Below are 21,316 nucleotides of genomic sequence, written 5' to 3'. Positions count from 1 at the left end.
CAGATGCTTCCCGGAGCCCAGATCTGGGCTCACGGTTCCAGAAACCAACGTGGAGGGTGACTGCACCAATGATGAGGCAAGAGAGGAGCAAGATGGAGTCACTTCGTGCCAAAGGAATGATTCCACGAGCTGAGGAACACAGAGGCCACCGCACAGAGCCTTCTCTTCCCTTTGGTAGCTGAACTACACTAATCCTAAACCCATCTCTACCTGCAACATTTGGATCAAGTCACAGATTCCCTGATAGCCCCCAGCCTTACCCTGATCACACATATGCTGGTCAAGATACTGGATGTGTTCCAGTTCTAAGGACCTATAGAAACAGGTTCCAGCCACAGGTACAGGGATGCTTACTTTGTTTTGCTTGATGTAGGAAACAAATGCGAGCACCTGCCTGTCCATCAACAGCGATGCAGATGGATTACGGTGCATCCATATGACGGACTATTCTGCAGCTACTAAAAAGACTGTGTGGATCCGTGGGTATTGACTTGGAGGAATGCCCATGACATATTGTTAAACGAAAAAGCAATTTGCCAAGTAATGGTATTGTGTGATCTTATTTTTATTTTTTAGAAAAAGGAAAACAAATGCTACTTCTGAATATATGTGTTTGTGCAAACTTGTTTTTGAGTTTGGGGAAGAGTGGGGAAGGCCACACTCCAAGCTGTTCACATTGGCTGCCCCGATGAGGTAGGGTTTAGGGAGGGAAGGAGAGACAGTATGTTGGCCTTTTTTGGGAATGTCTGTATTGTTTGGCTTATTGTAACAAGAACTGTTTCTGTAGTTTGAAAGGAAAAAATCCAATAAGGTGTATATTTTTTAAGAAGGAAAGAGGGAATCCCCTGGTGGTGCAGTGGTTGGGAATCCGCCTTCCAATGCATGGGGTGTGGGTTCGATCCCTGGTCGGGGAACTAAGATCCCACATGCTGCGTGGTGTGGCCAAAAATTAAAAAGAAAAAAAAAAAAAAAAGAAAGAAAGCCAGCTCTACGTTAGGGTTTGAAATGCCCAAGATCAATGTGGACATGTCACCAAGTCTAATCTTAAGGTGTCTTGAACAAACCACCCCCAACCAGTGAGTTTCAAACAAAGCCCTGAAAGCCTCCCCTCAGCCTCACTCCCACCCCAAGTATGGTGCAGAAAACAACCTGACCAGGACCAGGACATGGATTCTTGTCCCAGCTTGGCTTTTTTACAAGCTGTGTGACCTTGGGCAATTTACGTTACCCGTTACCCGTTTAGCCTCGGTTTTTCTCATCTGAAAAATGCAGATAGCGTGACCTGCCTTTTCTATTTCAGGGTTTTTGAGAGGATCAAATGATGTTAAAGGTCTCTGTGAATCCTACAACCTTGCTACTCAGGTGTATCACCCGTGAGCTTGTCAGAAATGCAGAATCTCAGGTCCCTACCCACCCAAACAGGACCCCTGGGGGTTTTATGTGCGCAGTAAAGTTTGGAAAGTGCTGCTCTGAAGGGCTGTTCAGTACAATAAGAGCAGTTATTAGGGCACCCAGAGGAATGTGATTTTTTAAAAAAGTAAATGAGCACTCAGGCAGACCTGAGTGATGCTGAGCCAGGCGCCCTCCCCAGCCCGCTCCTGGACAGGGCAGAGGTTTCCACCGTGCTAATTTGGAATGGAGGTTTTTTGGTCCCCAGGCTCCTCCCATCCTGAGATTTGTCCCTGGAGGAAATCATGGGGCCTTTCTCACCTGTGCACGTGGAGCTTGCCCACCAGGGGCCGGCTTTGGGGCCAGAGTGGGGCAAATGGCATTGCCGCAGTCATTGTTCTCCTGGTGGGGCTCCTCGTTAACACATCCTGGGCCCTGTGCCCCCGGATTTCTCCCAGGTAATCTAATTAGCTCTCAAGGAGAGCTCAAGCCTCATGAAAATGGAGCCACTGAATCCACAATGCTCCCGGGGAGTGCGCCTTCATTAGGAGAACCCAGGCGTGGGGCAGGGCTGGAGGCTTTCAGAAGCCTTTCTTTTCCTAAGCCAGCAGGGAGGGTGCTGGGCTACAACCTGGGCACCTCTTCTGCCCATCCAAAGAGTGCTGCTGAGTGCCTGCTGGCAGCTGTCCCTGCCCTGGTCCTGCCAGACTCCAGCCCAGGAGCAGGCTTCGGTGAGAAACCCTCGGTCTTGTCTGGGCCCCCAGCAATTCCAGGTGGGGCTCCGGGACTTTCTGCCATGCAACTCCATCCTTCTTCCACCGCTCCAGCGTCCTCCAATTTCCTCTCTGCCTCTGGCTCCCAAGCTGTGACACATTCCCTTCATTTTCTACAAAGCAGGTTATTTCCCTCTTGGACAAATTTCTAAATCTTTCTAATTAACTAATTGGGTTGGGTTGAAGCCTTGCACCATTTGTAACCTGTAATTACTAGAAAATTGCCATGGTAACCACACTACTAATTAGTGACAATTTATTGCCATGGCAACTGGACCATAACAGAGATGTTACCCACAACTCTTGCTTGGCAAGTTTGCTGCACAGTTGGGGAGCAGGTGAGTCGACAGTCGGGGAGCCAGCCTCTTGGGCACGAGCCCCAGCAGCCTCAGGATGGAGGGCCAAACGGGGGTCTGAGGCAGGGACAGCCAGGTGTCTGCATCCCTCGCTGAGGCCGCAGGGGAGACTCCACTTCCAGGTCCATCATGTTAGCTCTCTTCAAACTAATAAAATCCATCCATCTTAAGTGTAGCCTGACTCTCCCACTCCCTGCCCGGTCATTGACAGAGGCCCCTTATTCCGCAAGTATCTTCTACCTGGACCTTCCCCTCCTCCCCTAGCTCTTCCCCTTACGTCTCCCTGTCTTCTCTGTTACACCCACCCTGTCTCCTGGCCTCCTAAGGTTTAGCACACACCTTATGGGGCTACCGGGGGCAGTTAGGAACATCTTTATTTAGCCTTGGAAAATGATGTTCCAATAGGGAGTTAAACTCCACTTTACATCAATTCATTCTTTTATACTTGAGGCAAGAACGTCCTCTTGGGGGCAAGCAGCTCCCCAGTTGGGGCTGGAGAGGCGCACCGGCTGGTAGGAAAGACTGGGGATCAGGAAATTCGAGCTGTGTGATCTTGGTCATGTCACTGAACCTTTCCGGCCAATCTGGTTTCTCACCTATAACGCGAGACTGATAATAATAATAGCCCCTTCCCAGGCTGTCATAAATATTAAGTGAGCTGGTTTTTGGAAGGTACCTTGGAAAATGTCAGGTGCCACAGAGTCATTAGTGGGACTATTTCCCACCTGTTGGGTGAATAATATCCCTTTATTTTTCCAGCACTTTCAAGCTTCAAAGGCCTCCTTGTTCTGCTGTTGGGTGTGAACGCTGCTTCCTGCCCATCCCTTCCTGAAGGCTTCTCACTCTGCCCACCAGGCTGGGTGGAAGAGGCGGTGACAAGGGAAAATGCTTCCCTACGGCCCCCTCCTCCTCCTGCCACATTCTGACACCCCCTCTGATGATCCGCTCAGTGGGCCTGAGCCCACGGGGCAGCCTCGTTTACCCTTAAAAACTGCACTCCTAAACCTCTGAACCCCTACACTCAGGAGATGTAGACCCAAGTCCAATCTGGGTGCAGACAATCCATCTCTTAGACTGCATCAGGGCAGCCCTCGGGGTTGGGGCTGGGGGTGGGGAAGGGAAAGAGAGGCTGTAGGGAGCGGGGGGCGGGTGCATGCTGCGGGAACTGTACAGCAGAGGGCCCGGGATGACGAGGCAGGGGGATTCGCCGTGCTAAGGAAAAGCCTCTAGGGGCTGCCCGGCCTCTGCACCTTCTCTGGAGGCAGGAACTTGGGAAGTGTGCCCTCCAGGCCTTGGTCTCCCTCCGAGAAGTGGAGGGGGGAATGAGAAGGTCTGCAAGGCTCCTTCCAGCTCTACTTTTCAGTGCATCCTCCTGGGCCCCTCTACAGTCTGCACCACGCGGGCTCTGCGGCGAGGCTGTCAGACAAGGAACCTGGACCCGTGGGATTATTCTGCTGATTAATGATTCTAGTGGGTGCTAAGGCTTGCAGGTTGCCAAGAACATCCAAGATATTGTAAAAGAATAGCAAAGCACTGGAACATGTAGGGGTGGAGGAATGGACAGTGTGTGTGTGTGTGTGTGTGTGTGTGTGTGTGTGTGTGTGTGTTGGAGAAGGAGGTGTGAGAAGGGCAGGATGGTAACAGCCTAAACTTCCTGAAAATTCTAACACAGAATCATACTGTGTTAGTGCTGGTGTTGCTACCCCCGGGTCCTCTGAGAGTGGTCCAGATGCTGGGCAGGGTTCCGAGTGTACTGGTGTGGAGGGTATTAGACAAGGACATTCCCACTCATCCCTAATCCCTCTGGTCTGTCCGTGCAGGACATTGAGGGAGATGTGGTGGCAGGAGGACAGGCTCCATCATTTGTCCACTGGTGGGGATTTTCAAACCTTGGGCACCTGGTGGGTGCAGGAGGGAAGTCGCTCCTCTCTGTGTGCCCACCCCCCGAGGCAGGGAGGGGGCTGGAAGTAGCTGTTTGACGAGAGAGGGCAGGAAAAGGAGGGGCAGGAATAGCTCCTCTGGCTGCCTGTCGGTCAGTCCTGTGTACTAGGTATCTTGCACGATTCACCTCACCTCATCATTTTCTAGGTGAGGAAACCGAGGCTCAGGGAGGCATAACTGCAGCCAGCAGGCAAGGGATCACAGTTGAAACCCACGTCTGAGTGACCCCAGAGCCACTCTCTCCCCACAGCACGCTCTCAAACATTTCTACTCAAGTTCCCTCTCAGCAGAAGAGGGATCTGTACTCCTGGTAAGGCCCAGAATGGCCAGCCATAGGCTTGACATTAAAAAAAAAAAAAAAAAACTCTCTTGTTTTAGCTGAAGAAAATGTGTACCAAGATTGCATCTGTATTCTATAACATCTGTGTTTGCTTTGAATAAAAAATGATGTCCCTCTCTGTCAATCATCTCATGCTTCTGACACTCCGTGTTTCCTGGGGCGTTGGCGGGCCTGTGGCTGTACTCCCTGGGGGTCCCGGGCCCTGGCTGAGGAGCCCGCCACTCTAGCCCTGCCTGTCCCCAGCTGACAGGTCTGGCTGCACTCCCACTGCAAGGCCAGCACTGCCTGGGAACCCGGGAGACTCTGAGGCCCCCACTCTGCCGCCCCGGGTCACCTCTCTGGAGCCGGCTGGTAGGGGTCCTCCAGAAGGCCTCAGCTGGGCGTTAGGCATCTCTGTCTCCTCCAATAATGACTTCCTATAAATCAGGTCTGCCCTGTGCTTTGTTCTACACTGCTCCCAGCCAACAGCTAAACTCCCCACCCAATATCATAAATCCACATTCATTTTCTTTCCAAATTTTGTTTAAGGCTTCTTTAATCACCGCCTTGCAGCCTGGACAGATGCTCCCTAAAAGGGTGAGGCCAAACTGCAGAGCTCCTGGGGAGGCAGTAGAGGCCAGGGAGAGGCAGGGTCCAGAGTGAAGAAGGGAAGAGAGATAGATCCCAGTGGGAATAGGGCTGAAGATGCCCACGCCTGTGCCCAGGACAGGAGGACATGCCAGGAGACACATGCAGAATGCCTCCAGGGCAGGGGTTAGCCCTGCTTGCTTTGTGCTTCCCCCCTGGGCTCCCTACACCCAGGAGATGCCCAGCAGAGGGTCCTGGCATCCTTCTTTCAGAACCTCAGAGGAGGGTGTTGATGTCTGCTACACTCGGTGGGTACTGCCTGTGCGTTGGGCCCTGTGCCAGGCATGCTCTATGTTTATCTCCTTTAATACCCCCATTTTTCAGGTGAGAAAACTGAGGCCCAGAGAGGTTAATAAGTTGCCCACTGCTGCCTGGGCAGGAGGACATGGTGGAGGCAGGATCTGCACCCAGTACTCTGGCTCCAGACCCTGTCCACTTAGCAGCTCTGCTCCACGGCTAGTTCAAGGTCCTCAGAGAGGCTATGGGAAGTTCCTGAGATCATTCGGGGCCAGAGAGGCAGTGCAAACCTCTTGGTCCCCACCTTCCCCAACCTTGAGTTCCTGCCTGGCTCTCTCATGGGGAGAACTAGTTCTCAGGATTCCCATGCAGGGCAGGTCAGGCTCCAAGAGGCTGCAGGCAGCTGGGGAAGTCGGGGCTTGGAGAACCAGGAACCATGGGGGAGTGGCCTTCCTTCTGCTCAACTCTGCACCAGCGGCTCTGGCTGCACCGCCCTCCAGGGGCCCTCGAGTCCCCCGAGAGCGGGCGCGTTGGCCGCTAGATGGCACTGTGACCTAGTAGAGCGGCGGCCGCCGGCAGAATCCGGAGTCTGGACAAGATGCCTCCCCTCCTCCTCCCGCGGAGCCGGACCGCCCGGTGCGGGCTTCGCCATTGGCCGGCCTGCAGACCGGGATGCGCGGGGCAACCCCCTGCTGCCCTGAGCAGCCCAGGCTGGGCAGCTGTTTCAGCCAAAAAAAAAAAAACACACAAACAAACCGGGAGCCGCAATTAAAATCCGGAGGGCCAATCCCGGGGGGCTGAGTTTCCGGTGGTCGTGCCCCTTCCTCTTTCACCGACCCCTTCTGTCTTGCAGGCTGGAGCAGGATTCTCAAGCTGGAGGTCATCAGAAAGGTCAGCTGGTTGTGGCAGTTTAGGCATCAGGGGCCGGGGCTCTAAGTGCTAGTTTCTCTGCAAACCTCCTGTGTGACCTTGGGCAAGTCCCTTCTCCTCTCTGGACCTCGATTTGTTCTTTTGCAAACAGGAGGTTCTCCGGGGTCTGTCCGGCAGATGGGTGTTGTGTGCCTTGGCTCCGGGGAACTGCAGCTCTCTGACTGCACATCTGGCCATGGCTTGCTTCCCTCCCAGCCTGTTCAGGGCCCTGCTCCTCACTGCCTGCGTCTCTCCCACCTCCCCAGGCCCCAGGGCACCAGCCTGGAGCTGAGCACTGGCCACGTGGCAGAGCCTCGGCAATCAGGCCGGGCTCTGGTGGTGGCCCTTACATTTGGGGTCCATTCCTGGGGCTCAGGAGGTTGCTGTGGGCTAGTTTTCCAGCCAGATGTCCATGTGTTGTGAACAGAGTGACGATGGGGGCTGCACGGTAGCGTTGGGGGGCTTGGAGGGCAGGGAAAGGGTGGGCTGGGGAAGGCAGGCAGACAGAAGAGTAACGTGGTGGGCCAAATAGGTTCTTGTCAGCCAAATGGCTTTTGGAAGTCTGCAAAGCTGCTCTAACGTGTCCTCTGGGCATGCCAGCTGCCCCGGCCTGCCTGCATGCTCCACGGAAACTGCTGTCCCTTCCTTGAGCTGCCCCGTCCTTCCAGCACAGCCTGGCACAGTTGGCCGGTGCCGCTATCCCCACCCTGTGCTCCTCAGCCGTCTCCTCTTGGCCCCCTCCTTCCCCGTCCCTGGTTCCTGCCGGCCCTTCTGCCAGCCCCAGCAGCGTGAACAGTGTCCCCTTTATGATCACACCCAGCCCCAACCTTCTGAATTCTTTGATTCTGTGTATAACCCTCGCTTGCAGACCTTGCCTCCCTTCCAGCTCATCATTTTCAAGTGCTTCATCTCCCCAGTCTACCCTCCTTCTCCTGCAGATCAAGGCACTTAATTGCCAAACCAGCCCAGTGCATAGAACTGGGAACTGTTCAGAAAAATTGTCTGCACAAGTCGAGGCTGAAGCTCCTGCATGTTTATTCCTTTTCCCAGGAAAACATGGTTTATTACTGACATTCAGCCTCTCTGCTGCACGTTCCCAGGCAGAGCTCTCGTGCACTTTGATGGAGCCTGAGCTGTGCAAACTGTTTTATTGTCTAGCCATTTGTTCCCACAAACTTTGTCAGACAGGTCAACATCAATCTCTCCCTCTCACTGAGGTGGAGAGCTGGCTGGAGAAAGGCATGGTAAACTCAGGAGAGGCTGTGACAACCCTTTCTGGGTAGGACTTTGAGATGATGCCACCACCCAGGTGTCTGGAGGCAGGGGGATGGCCCAAATGACCCTTCAAGGATCCTTCCAGCCCCCAAATTTGGATCCAGGCCAGCTGCCACTTGGAAGTCTGTAGTGCAAGTTGGGATGGATATATCGGGAAGGTCAACCACTGAGGGAATTTCTACACCCAAAGTGCAGGTTGGGTGTGAGTGAGGCCAGAGTTCACGTGAGAAGCTGTGTACAGCTCTGGCTTCCTGATTTTTGGCACCCCAAATAGGAACTGGATTGCTCTGCCATCAGCAGTCTATTGGCAGATTATCAGAGTTTAGTCAGCAGCCGTGCTGGAATTAGAAAAACAGCCTTCCCTAGAACGATCTCCCTGTCAGAGACTCTGACAATAGGTCCCCCATCCAGAGAGATATGCGGGGAGCGTGACTTCAAAAAACGTGCTGGAGAGGTTTTGGAACAAGAACACAATTCTTTGAGCTCAGTTATCTGAGACGAGACCCAGCTGAAGCTTAGGGATTTAGCACTCAATTCCTGGCCGCTTATGTGTAGGTAAATAATTTCATCTGCTGTTTGGCAATAAAGAATGCTTTAAATCTTGGCCTCTGTGATTTGTCAGTTTTCTCCTACAGAACCTGTTCACCCGTCATTTGGGTTACAGCAGGGAATGGGGCAAGAGGTTCCAAGGACAGGATGATGTGGTAATGTTCTTGGCTATGTCTGACGTCACCCACTGGGCCCCCCCCCCCAAAGCCCACCCCTGCCAGATGTCTCATCATCTGGAGAGGTCGAGTGGGAAGAAGCCATCTATGGGTGGTGGGATGGAATAAAGCCTTCATCCTCCCTCCCCAGGGACACAAACCCACCCTCTCCGGTGGTCTCTGATGTATTAGACTCAGCCTTGCAGGGTTTCAGCCCCCAGCCCCTCCAGCTCACAGCCCCCCCATGTCACTCTGCCTACCTGTGTATTTGCTGACCCCAGCCTCAGCAGCGACGTCTCTGAGCGCCAGAATGCCCCGGGAGAGGTCACTGGCCTCTGGATCCATTTCAATGAGGGCGTCAGGGCCCACATTACCGTAGGCGTAATTGGCGATGTAGATGGAGTAGCGTCCGGAGCCCTGAGGAGGAAGGGAAGGTGGGTGGGTGAGCAGGACCATGGCGGGGGTGGGGGGGCCCAGAGAGCAGCTCCCCCCCTCCTCTCGCAGGACCATAGCTCTTTCATAGGTTCGGGCTCTGCTCCTGGGGTCTGGCGTGCGTGACCTTGCACGACACAACTCCAGAGGTGCTTTTCATAGAGGCTACGAAGTGCACGACACCCCCAGAGTCCTACAGCAAAGCGGCCCCGCTTTTCCTTCCATCCTGTTCCAGAAGAACATCCCTCCCTCTCCTCCACAACCACCTTTTTATAGACAGTTTTCTAATGTGCCTTCTCCTCCAGCTGAGCTCTCTCCAGCTGCCAGCCAGGGTAGCTGCTCAATAAATATTTGCTGATTGATTGATCTACCAATTCCCATTATTCTCAGTCTCGCTCTCCCATTCAAGCTCGCTCCAGCCAAGATGACAAGCAAATTCGTGAGCCATCTCCCTGCCCCACCTCCACCCTGTACTTCTTCACTCCTCCATTTGGGTAGCACGATAGGCTTGGCTACGCCAGGCTCCTCCTTCCCACTTCCGCCCCCTTGTTTTTCCCACTTTACCAGAAAGAAATAGTATATTGCTTCTGCCTTTATAACACTGTCTCAAATATATATGTATATTTTCCCCTTTGCATCCAGGAGAAGCCCTGGGCACCAGCTCCTCCTTGCTGTAGACATTCTCTTCTCTAGTCCAAGACACCGCTGATGAAAGATTCTTTCCTGCCTGTTATTATAATGGTGTTATTTCTTCAATGGATGCCTTCTTTCCCCCAAGAGATCCACACAATTTCTCAATCAGTTTTCTAGCTTTCCTCTTATCCCTTGCAGCATTTCCCTCCAATTAATCAGACAGTACATATTTCTTGAGCTCTAACGATGTGCAAGGTGCTGGGGTATAAATGTACTTAAGACCAAGTCTTTGTCCTTAGGTTGCTTATAGTCTAGTTTAAAGGAAGCCGACAAGGACCTGCTGTATAGCACAGGGAACTATACTCAGTATTTTGTAATAACCTATAAAAGAATCTAAAAAATATATATATGTATGTATAATTGAATCACTTTGCTGTACACCTGAAACTAGCACAACATTGTAAATCAACTATACTTAAATAAAAAATAAAAGTAAAAAAAAAAAACAAAACGAAGGAAGCTATAAACACAAAACAACCTGGGAAAAACAGCTGAATTTAAGACAGCAAAGTGTGCTCTGTCACCCGCTTCTTGTCAGCCCTCTTTGCTTTCTTCTATTTCTCGTCCAATGGTCCCATGAGAGCCCCCTCTCACCTAACTGGTCACTTTATCCCTCCTTTGGGACCATTTTCTTTGGGGAAACTGATTAAGAGCCACCTGGGTCTAACAGGTGGGTGAAGCCAAGGAAGGAGCTCAGGGTCTCCTGGGCGAAGCAGGCGCATCAACAATTATATGTCTGATTGAGTGTGTACAGGGTTTCCTGGGTGCACAGAAGAGGGGCTCTTAACCCAGAGGAAGGGCATCTAGCCATGAGGAGTTCAGAAAAGGCTTTCTAAGAGAAGTCTTGGCCAGGTGAAGTGGAGGGGAAAGAACCTTCCAGGCAGAGATGAGACAGAGAGTGATGAACGTCGGGAAGCCACAAACAGTTCGTCCAATGCTGTCAGAATGTCAAACGCAAGGCGGGACCTGTCGGGGGAGGACGCTGGAGAAGGTGGCCAACCTGTTCTGTAAAGACTTCTCTGCCCCTTCATTTTTGGTTCCCTGAGTCTCTAGCCTGCTACCTGGGAATCGATGCTTTACAAGTCTTGTTACTCAAAGTGGCCCCTGGACCAGCAGCATCAGTGTCATCTGGGAGCATGTTAGAAATACAGACTCTCAGGCCCCAGCCCAGACCTGCTGCATCAGAACCTGCATTGTCACAAGATCCCCAGTGATCTCTACACAAAAATGAAGTTTGAGTTGCACTGCTTTACAGCACGGTTTTGTGATTAGGGGAGAACTTTGAAAGGTTCTTGCCCATCACAGGAGCTTGGTATATGGGTGTGGAATGGCTGGATGAAGAGAGAATGAATGGGGCCAAAGGGGAAACTGCACCGTCACTGTGACGCTTCCTGACCCTACCAGCTGTTAGCAATCTCATCGACAAATGGGCAATTAACCCCAGATGAACTGAAATGCACTCTGCTGGAAATTAGGATATTTATAAAATTCAGTTATACCTAGTTCCTTACTTCAGTGTATTGGGTTGACAGAAAAACATAGATGTGTTACAGTTATAGAAGACTGCAGAAATTCACATGTGAACTTGACCACAATAATTCTGGGAGGGGGAGCTGGTTCCAGGGGGAAGGAAGCTGTTTCTGCAGCTTTGGGTCCAGGGCAGTGGGTCTCACCCTGTAGCCAACCTCAGAATCACCTGGGAGGCTTATGAAAACATGGATGCTGGGTCCTATCCCCAGTTTTTCTGATTCAGGAAGCCCCAAGAATCTGCATTTCTAACAAGTTCCCAGGTGAAGCTGGTGCTGCTGTTTCAGGAACCACACTTTGAGAGCCACTGGTCCGGGGCTGTCAGTCTGGATCCTAGTCACAACTCTGCCCCTAACTGGCTCTGTGCCCTTGGGCAGGTCCCTCACCCACTGTGGCCGTATCTCCTCACGTGTTAAGTGGGAATCATAACCCCCCTGCTTCCTGGCAGGGTTGCTGAGAAGATGAAATGAGACAACGCATGTGAAAGGTCTTTGAAAAGATAAAAATGCTATATAAACATGAGGCATAATCATTATCGATCAGGGAACGCTTCTTGTAAGAGATTGGTTTTGAGCTGGATCCAGAAAGGTGGATGAGTGATGAGGCACCTGAAGATGAAGGGCAGAGGTGTTCCAGGTTTGGGACAGAGAATGGATGAGGGCTGCGAGGGGAGCGGGAGAGAACGGCACACCGTAGGGGTTGAGGCTTTTACCTGGTGTGAAGCTGTCAAGCTTTAGCGTAAGTCAGACTCACCTTTGGGCCTATTTGAAACCCAGGCTGCGGGGCCCCACCCCCAGGGGCTCTGATTGGTAGGTCTGGAGGGTTGAGTGGGGTGGGACCTGAGACTTTGCATTTCTAACAATGCTGATGTTGCTAGTACAGAGCGGGTATGCTAACAGGCCCCAGGTAGGGGTTGTGGGGCTGAGGAAGGAGTAGGTCAAACGTCCGTAATAGAACCTGGGGTTAGAAATGTGTATCTGATACGGGTTTACCCAGAGGCAGGGCAGCAGGGAGGTAAAAGGCATCTGATTATTTTCAGCCAGGCAGGGCTCAATTCCTGCCTTTGCCTGCCACTTACTGTTGTGACCAAGATCAAGTAGCTTACTGCTAGAAGCCTCAGTTTCCCTATCTGTAAAATGGGGATAATGATAACATGTACCTCATAGGTTTATTTTGAGGATTCAATAAGATGGTGCATGGAAACCACTTAGCACAGAGCGTGGCACGTGGCCAGTTTAACAAGCGTTAGCTATTATTATTGTTTTTGTTATGTTAATGTTATATTCTTAACGTTATGATTGCTCTTGTGTTTTCCCGTACCACACTGCATCCCTGTCTCTCAACTTCCACACTGGCGTTGACCTCTCCACAGTTCTCAGGCCTCAGGGGTTGCCAAGGTGGTGGCTGGACACAGAAAGTAGCCCCTCCCCTGGTGGCAGACCAGCTGTGCGGGCGTCTTCTAGTTCCCGGAGGCTGGGCCTGAGCAGGGAGCGAGCAAGCCGCTAAGTGCCCGCCTCCTGTGCTTCGTGCCAAAGTGTCTCTTTTCTCCTTTCTCTTTTTGCACTTCGCATGGTGCCTCCCTCCTGTGGTTAAGTGCACTGGCGTGCAGATGACCTTGTTAGGACAGAGCGAGTCTCTTTGTGATTAACCTTCAGGCCCTCCCACCGGTGCTGAGAAGATTCCTGCCTTAGCCGAGTGTAGCGGCCCTGGTCCTGAAGGGGCGAGACAGGAAGCCAGGAGGAGACACGGGAAGAGGCCCGGCAGCAGCGCGGCCAGGCCTGGCGCCCCCCCAGAACCCCCAGTCCCTGGGGCCGCTCGCTGAGCCGCCTCCCGGTTTCCTCCCACCAGGTGGGTCAGGTCAGGGCCAAGTGTGGCTTCACAGCCCAGCCTGGTGCTCTTCCCAGCACCAGCTTGATAAGAAATAAATATTTATACCTGGCACCTGCCTTCTCCCAAGGCCTGGAGGCCCCTGCTGTGAAGATTCACGCTGAATCCCCAATCCCCTCGGTGCCATCTCAGTCCCGAAATGAGCTGGCCCCCTTGTGCCTGTCCTCAGAATGGGTGCCAGAGATGTGCCCATGGAAGCTGGGCAGCAGCTGGGTCCCTGATTTAGTGAGGACTGTTTCGTAAAGCCAGGGAGGGGGCCGCAGGGAAGCAGGTGACAGGAGGGATAAATCACCTCCACTGCACGCTCTGGCTCTGGCTGGGTCGGCCGGGACGCACGCCCGGGGGTGGGGGGGTGGGCGCCTCACAGGGCAGATGGCTGCAGCTGCTCCTGCCCTCCCCACTCGGCCTTTCTCCCCCGCACTTCGAGTTGAGCACCTGTGTGCCGGGTAGACTAGCCGGGCGGGAAAGGGTTGATGGAGCTATGGATTAACTAAAGTACTTGTACATTCAGGCAACCCTCCACTCACCCACCCACGAGCCACGTTGCTTGTGCCTTCATTTGTTCCATAAATACTTATGGGGCAGGGGGCCTGATGGCACAATGCCTGGCACATAGTAGGCACTTCATAAATAAGAGTTGAATAAATGAATGAATGAACACAAGGTTCAGAGCTGAGAGATTCTGATTCATGTCCGAGCCACACCACCGATCTGTTTTGGGTCCTCAGGCAGGTCCCTGCTCCAAGCTGGGGCTCAGTGCCCTCCTCTGTCCAGTGGACACAATGATGACAGCCCCTGGTTGCTGGAAAGGCCTCAGGGGAGAAAGGATGTGAAAGTATGTTAGCACCTACTATGTGTAAGGCCCTGTGGGAGCGGCCTTGGGCTCGGCCCTCGGGAGCCATGCTCTGTCCGGGGACGTCTGCCTGGGGTTCCCCTCCTGGTCGACACATCGCCGTGTGCCCCTCTTCTCCCCAGGCCCCCGTGCACCCCTGGACTCACCCTCCTGTCCACACAGGCCACAGAGCGCCCGGCAAAGAGGCTGGCCACGCCGCGGGCCATGTTGACCTCGTCACTCAGGATGTCTTCCCAGCGGTTATTGCGGAACTTGAACAACTTGTCCGTGTACGTGGCTACCCCTGGAGAGAGGAGGGAAGAGAGAGCTGGTGGCCGGTGCGGCACCTACCGCAGGGGTTGGGGCCACAGGTGGACGGGTCGCCTGCTGCACGCTGAGCGCTTAGGCAGCTGCGACCCCTCTCTTGGGGACACGCAGGGATTCTCAGTTGAGAGAAGAGACTCTGAGGCTTATGAAAATGGCCAGCCCAGCCCTCAGGAACTTGGGAGGCCGTGTGCCCACTCCTGTGTGCTGAGCGGACCCTCAACACGGGGTCTTGGGGCCTGGAGCTGACCTGGGATCTCACGGTCTGCACTGTGCTCCTGCCGCACCACGAGCAGGACCCCGGGATTGCCAGTATGTCACACCCAAACTCAACCAAGAACGTCTCTTTCTCCAGGAGCTGCCGCCTGCATTCTCTGCTGAATCACAGGACCTGATTTGGGTCTCAGAAGAAATGGTCCAGGCTGGCGGGTGGGTCTCTAAGTCCAGATCAAGGAAGGGACTGGAAGTTGAGCTCTGACAGGTGTGTCACCAACACTCCAGGAAAACTGGATGGCAGTGCGGTTGGCCCTCCGATGCGGTGAAGGTTTGTGGAGAGGCAATGAGCGCAGCCTGAGGGGAGCAGGTGACGCGGTGGTCAGGAACTCGGGGTTTAGAGGAAACGGGACTGAGTCTCAGGCTCGGCTCTACTGAGATTCTACTTCTAGGCTCTAGTTGTTGACTTTGGGCAAGTCTGAGCCTCAGTTTCCTTATCTGGAAATGGGGACGACAATAATAACTGCATTCCAGTTTAATTCAAGGGGTAAATGAGATGATGCACCTGAAAGATTTAGCATGGCGCCGCCCATCCCCCAAAGGGATCGGAGGTCCTAGACAGAAATGATTATACCCGTTCATAGACGGGGGACCCTCTGAGGTGTTCCGGGGTCTCAGCTCTGCACTGCAGGGGTGCGGTGAGGGTGAGTGTGTGAGTGTGGGGAGAGTGAGTGTAAGAGTGAGTGTGAGTGTGAGGATAAGTGTGTGAAATTGAGTGTGTAGGAATGCGCAGGAGTAGGTGGGTGAGAGTGAGAATGAATAAAAATGAGTGTGAGATCGAGTGAGTGTAAGAATGAGTGTGAGAGTGAGTGGATGAGTGTGAGTGTGTGCGGGTGAGGGCTGTGCCCAGAAAGCTCCTCAGGCGGCTCTACCTGGGAGAGGACAAAGGGTGTGCTCTCCGAGTGGCCTCACCCAGGGACCTCCTAAGACCCCGGGGACCCACAGGGGCTGGTGCATCGTCTGTGGGGCCTGGAGCCGGCCTTAGGGACGCTCGCCAGACTCCAGGGAGCTGGCACGGGGGCAGAGCTGTGCCACTCTGCCTGACCCTCCCGGCGGCGCAGAGGCCCCGTCCTGAGGAGGGGAAGGCCCTTTCCCGGCAGAGCGGAAGGCAGATCCAGGAGTCCCGCAGGTGTCTACGGGGTGGGGCTTGGGCTGAGGAGCCGCAGCTGGGGTCTGCACAGAGCTGCTGTGGCTTTGGGAGGGCGGCCCACTGGGGCTGCTGAGGAACCTGATCTGGACAGAGGCGCAGGTGCCGACTCAGAGGGCCTGAGCCTGTGTCCAGCTCTGACTCCCGTTTGCTCGGGGCCTTGGCCGGTTCCTTATCGTCTTCGCAGCCTCGGTTTCCTCACCTGAGAGTTGGGGGTAACAGCTGTGCCTCCTCCCTCCCAGCATCGCTGCGGGAACTGCAGGGGAAAACTCTGGGGCCCCGGGTCGGCACGCGGGGACTGTCCTCTGGCTGCTCTGCGCCACCCCGGGCCCCCAGGCCCTCGTCGCAATCCCTGGGGACCAGATGTGTCTAGAGATTGAGATTATTTTCCTTTCACATGTCAGAAAGGTAACACAGTGCACACACCGTTTAGTACATAACACCCCCATCAGGGACTGGGGCAGCACCCTGTAATTAAACACATTAATATTTCTGCAGTGAAATATATGAATAGTCACACTAGGTGGGATAAATAAAGCCCATAGATAGCTCACGTCAGCTCAGGACAGGTTTTGCTATCAATTCACTTTCCCACGAACTTAAAGAAAGCACTTGAGGCTTTCAGAGCGTTCTGGATTTCAGGACTGCGGAAAAGGGACTGTGGACTGACACTGCCATCCTCGTGGCGGTTCCCAAGGCAGTGGCAGCCTTGTCATCGCCTTCTGATGCCTGGGGCGCCTCCGAGGACGGCACTGCAGGCTTCCGGGCGCCCAGCTTTCACAACAGCGAGCGACCCTTGCCCTTCTCTGTCAAACCAGAGCCTCTTTAGACTGTACCTCCAGCTCGTCTAGTCCCACCTGAAATCCCGAGGTCAAACTCTACCAAAGCTTAGCCTAGGTGAGAAAGCAGCTGCCGGCAGCTGGGGCTCTGCAGAGCTCTGATGGGCGCCTCTGCATTCAGCGGGAGAAATTTCTCAAGCCGCAGAGTTCCTGCCTCAGCTAGACAAGAGGAAAAAAACGAGCCCAGGGTGACTCTATCCCCCTCTCTTTGCCTCATCACCCCCGATTCCTCCTGCTCACATTTCCCAACATTTCCTAAAGTGTGCTTTGTGGAACCCTGGTCTCTGCCAGCTGCCTGGAGAAAAGATTTCGTGATCATCTGAGCTCAGGAAAGACTGCACCTTCCATCCACCCTTGGAGATTCTCAGTGGACATCAGTCTATCAAAACTTTGAAAAGACCTGCAATAAATTACGGGCTTAATTTGACTTAAGCCAGCCTTTCCCAAACACACTCGGCCACGGAACCCCTTTTTGCAGCTCACCTGTCAGCATCCGGCAGAACTAGCCCTGTTCTTAGCAAACTGCAGCGCGGGGGTGTTGGCTTCGGGCCACGTTCTGGGCTTTGTGGCCAGAGGGGTTAGGGCGCCACATACTGCTAGCCTCTTCCCCCGTTCCAGCCTCCTGGCTTCTGAGCTGACCAGGGACGCCCAGAAGAATAAACTAAGGTAGAATGTGCAACAGTGACGCACAGCCTTGTAGATTATAAATGGAAACGGCAAAATCAATGGCAGCCCTTCTGCAGGCAGAAGCCTGGAGGCCTGGGCGACAGGAGGGATGGGAGCCTGTGATTTAGGAAGAGCAAACGCTCTGGCAGCTGCAACCTAGGTAATTAGGTGTGTCAGGAAGACAGATAAACAGTGAGCTGTGTGGGTCGATGGCACTGGCAATAAACACCCAGCACTGGCCCCTGGCCCACGTCAGCGTGCAATCCCACCTTCTGGCTCCTTGTAGCTGCACTCTGCCCTGGGGCCCCTCACTGAATCGGGGGCAGCAGCTCGGGAAGAAGAGAGGCTGTTAGTTGTAGGAGAGAGGGGCTCTCCTGAGTCCCTGGGGGTGACTCCTACAGACCGGAGGCCTGGGAGAAACAGGGCGTTCAGGGGCAGGGTAGGGGGCTCTGGAGGTCATGGCCCCTCTGAGAGGCACATCTGGGGACTCCCATTCCCACCCAGACTTTGGCATGTTGGCATTAAGGGAGCCTTGAAGGTCTCAGAGCCCAGTGGAACCGGCAGTTGTTGCCAGGTGGGCAGTTGGGAAGGCCAAGTGGAGGAGGCTCAAGGGCCCACCACTCCCTGCTGGGTGCTGGGGGAGGCCTCATGAAGTAGGAGTCTCAGTCCCTCACTCAGGGCACTTACAGTTCATTTGACGACAGGAGGGATAGGCAGAGGAGATGCCATGGGGCTGCGGTAAAACTAATACTACTTAACATTCCTACAGAGCTTTCTATGTGCCAGGCGCTTCACATACATTCACTCACTAACCCTCTCCACAAGCCCACAAGGTAGGTACTATTTTCAGGACCAATTTACAGATGAAGGACCTGAGGCACAAGAGGCAAGGGGACTTGCCTATGATCCCCCAGCTAGCAGAGCCCCGCAGAGACAACAGGACAGTACATCCCGGAGATGCTGTGAAATCAGGCCACAGTGATCAGGGAGGGCTTCATGACAGAGGAAGCACCTGAATCAAAGCACCAGAGTAACAACAGCACGGCTCCAGCGTGTAGAGCACTTAGTATAACCAGGCTCTGCATGAAGCACTTCTTCTTGTTCTTTTACAATCATCATCTTGCCTAAACCCCTCAGGCGCCTTGAAAGGTGGTGTAGCCCCATTTTACAGATGGAGAAATTGAGGGGCAGAGAGGTTAAGTCAATTGCCCAAGAGCCAGTGAGTGGTGGAGACAGAGTCAAACCCAGGTCTTTCTGACTCCAAAGCCTGTGCTTCTGAGCACTCACTCCACTGCTCGTTAGGCAGAGAGGAGGGGCGGTGCTAAGGCCGGGCGGGGAAGCATCGGCAAAGGCACAGAGGGGACACTGAGTTTGCCTAGAGGGGAGGGTTTGTGCAGGTGCAGGAGGAGCAGCATGGCAGGCCGGGAGATAGCCACTAATCCAGCACTGAGGGTGAAGGGGCCATGGGTGGTTTCTGATCTGGGGAAGACAGTGTTTCTGGAAGATTCACCTGGCAGTGGAGTGAGGTGTGGGCTAACAGGGGAGAAAATGAAGTGGGGAGGCCGCTTCTGTAGTAGCTCAGGCACGATCCCGGGTGACGCTACAGGGAAAGTGGGGAAGAAGCGCTGGGTGCAGGAGGCTGGAGCAGGAGGGGCGGGAGGGCGTGGTGTGGCGGATCAGAGCAAGTCCACCGTGCGGGGTTAGTGATGGAAGCAGGGACATCGGGCCAGCCGAGGGTGGGAGCAGGAGCTTGGCCTTTGAGGGGATCATAAGGTGGCCGAGAAGGCATGCCCAAGAGCTCACTGGCCATGAGGGATGGCAGCTTGCAGAGCAGTGAGGCTGGAGCTAGGGCGGAAGGGAAAGACCAGTCTTTCTTCCTTCTCAGTCTCCCTTCTTCCATCCCAGGGAGAAGAGAGAAATCCGATGAACCTCTGCCGAGTGCATCACCCACATTAGCTCAGTTGGTCCTCTCCATAGTCGCGTCAGGAAGATAGATTCTTTGTTTTACAGAGAGAAATCGGGCTCAGAGGGTTAAACCGTTTACCTAATGCACAGCTGTTGTTAAGTGGTAATGCCGAGCCTCAAACTGGGATCTGACTGCAAAGCCCCCCACCACATATTAAAGAGTTGGGCAGATTATGGAGAACAGTATGGAGATTCCTTAAAAAACTAAAAATAGAGCTACCATATGACCCAGCAATCCCACTCCTGGGCATATATCCAGACAAAACCATAATTCGAAAGGATGCGTGCACTCTGATGTTCACTGCAGCACTGTTTACAAAAGCCAGGACATGGAAGCAACTTAAATGCCCACTGACAGAGGAATGGATAAAGGAGATGTAGTACATATATATAATGGAATATTACTCAGCCATAAAAAGGAACGAAATAATGCCATTTGCAGCGACATGGATGGACCTAGAGATTGTCATACAGAGTGAAGTAAGTCAGAAAGAGACAAATATCATATAATATCGCTTATATGTGGAATCTGGAAAAATGGCACAGATGAACTTATTTGCAAAGCAGAAATAGAGTCACAGATGTAGAAAACAAACTTATGGTTACCAAAGGGGGAAGGGGGTGTGTGGGATGAATTGGGAGATTGGGATTGACATATATACACTACTATATATAAAATAGATAACTAATGAGAACCCACTATATAGCAGAGGGAACTCTACTCAATGCTCTATGGTGACCTAAATGGGAAGGCAATCTAAAAAAGAGTGGATATATGTATATGTATAACTGATTCACTTTGCTGTACAGCAGAAACTAAAAATAAATAAATAAATAGCTGGGCGGGGGCTGGTGGAGGGCAGTCCCGGCTCCCGAGGAAGCTCATTTTGCGTTAGGACCGAGGAAATGGATTTCAGGGCTCCATACTCTTTATGATGCTGCTTTGACAGCCTCATCCCATCCTTGCTTCTTCTGGGGCCACGTGGCAACGAGGCACAGTGGGGATGGGGGCGGGGAGCCTGAGCAGTTCATGTGCTCATCTCCCCAAATGGAATCATGCTGGGTGAGCTGAAAATCTGGACCTTGTGTCCAAGCAAAACATGGCTGGGGATCAGGAGACCTTAGGATCCATTTTAGGGCTTAGAGGATCCTAGGAAAAGAGGGTGGAGCCTCAGGGTTAGTGTATGTCAGGCTTTACCAGGCACAGGAGGTCCTGGCCATCCTGGTAAAATGCAGATTCTGGTCTAGTCAGTCTGGGGTGGGGCCTGAGATTCTGCAAATTTATGAGCTTCCAGCTGTTGCCAGTGCTGGGCTGCGAAAGCTGCTTTGAGAAGCGAGGTGTAGAGCGTCTGGGTGCAGCAGGAATGGGCCTGAGTGAAGAGCTGTGGACAATGGGTGCACTCTCAAGGCAGACTCATTTGCTGTGGGGGGCAGAAGAGCCTGGAAGTGCAAGGCGCCCCCGATTTCCGTTCTTCTCTCTGGCGCAGTGACTGAAGCTTCCTCTCTGAGAGGTTACAAAAGCCCTGCTGAAGGCCTAAGTATAATACGGAGCTCAGGAGCCAACCGAGAAAAGAGTCATAAATCCAAGTTCATAAAAGTAAAAATGGGGACTTCTCTGGTGGCACAGTGGTTAAGAATCCTCCTGCCAGTGCAGGGGACACAGGTTCGAGCCATGGTCCGGGAAGATCCCACATGCCACGGAGCAACTAAGCCTGTGCGCCACAACTACTGAGACTGCGCTCTAGAGCCCGTGAGCCACAACTACTGAAAGCTGTGTGCCTGGAGCCCATGCTCCGCAACAAGAAAAGCCACCGCAATGAGAAGCCCGCGCACCGCAATGTAGAGTAGCCCCAGCTGGCCGCAACTAGAGAAAGCCCGCGCGCAGCAACGAAGACCCAACACAGCCAAAATAAATAAATAAATAAAATAAATTAAAAAAAAAAAGTTTACTAAGTGACATAAGCATTTCTTTGGTCCTGGAGATACAACAGAAAACAAGACAAAGTTTCTGTCCCCATGGTGTTTAGCAGAAGAGTAGAAGAGATGAACAACAAACAAATATATAACATATTTTCAGACAGCAGTAAGTGCTCTGAAGAGAAATAAAGCAAGTTAAGGGCATAGGGGGTGATAGAGTACGGTCTTAAGGCTTTCAGGGAAGACCTCATCTGAGAAGGGGC

At 53.1% G+C, this 21,316-nt stretch overlaps 1 protein-coding gene across 2 annotated transcripts in view; it reads right to left on the bottom strand.

The window, feature by feature from the left end:
- The window catches only part of CRTAC1 (cartilage acidic protein 1), a 148,019-nt gene that overhangs the window by 39,442 nt on the left and 87,261 nt on the right, over positions 1-21,316 (bottom strand). For both annotated transcript variants that reach the window (XM_059900413.1, XM_059900414.1), the window contains exons 4-5: positions 14,090-14,226; positions 8,812-8,968 (exon numbers count right to left, since the gene is read on the bottom strand). In XM_059900413.1, the coding sequence (XP_059756396.1) occupies positions 8,812-8,968; positions 14,090-14,226 (294 nt within the window). The remainder of the gene's footprint in view (positions 1-8,811; positions 8,969-14,089; positions 14,227-21,316) is intronic.

This window comes from Balaenoptera ricei, chromosome 16, assembly GCF_028023285.1.
Source record: "Balaenoptera ricei isolate mBalRic1 chromosome 16, mBalRic1.hap2, whole genome shotgun sequence".
NCBI lineage: Eukaryota > Metazoa > Chordata > Mammalia > Artiodactyla > Balaenopteridae > Balaenoptera > Balaenoptera ricei.
The sequence above is the reverse complement of the archived record's forward strand: the minus strand, read 5'-3'. Positions and strand labels throughout refer to the sequence as shown.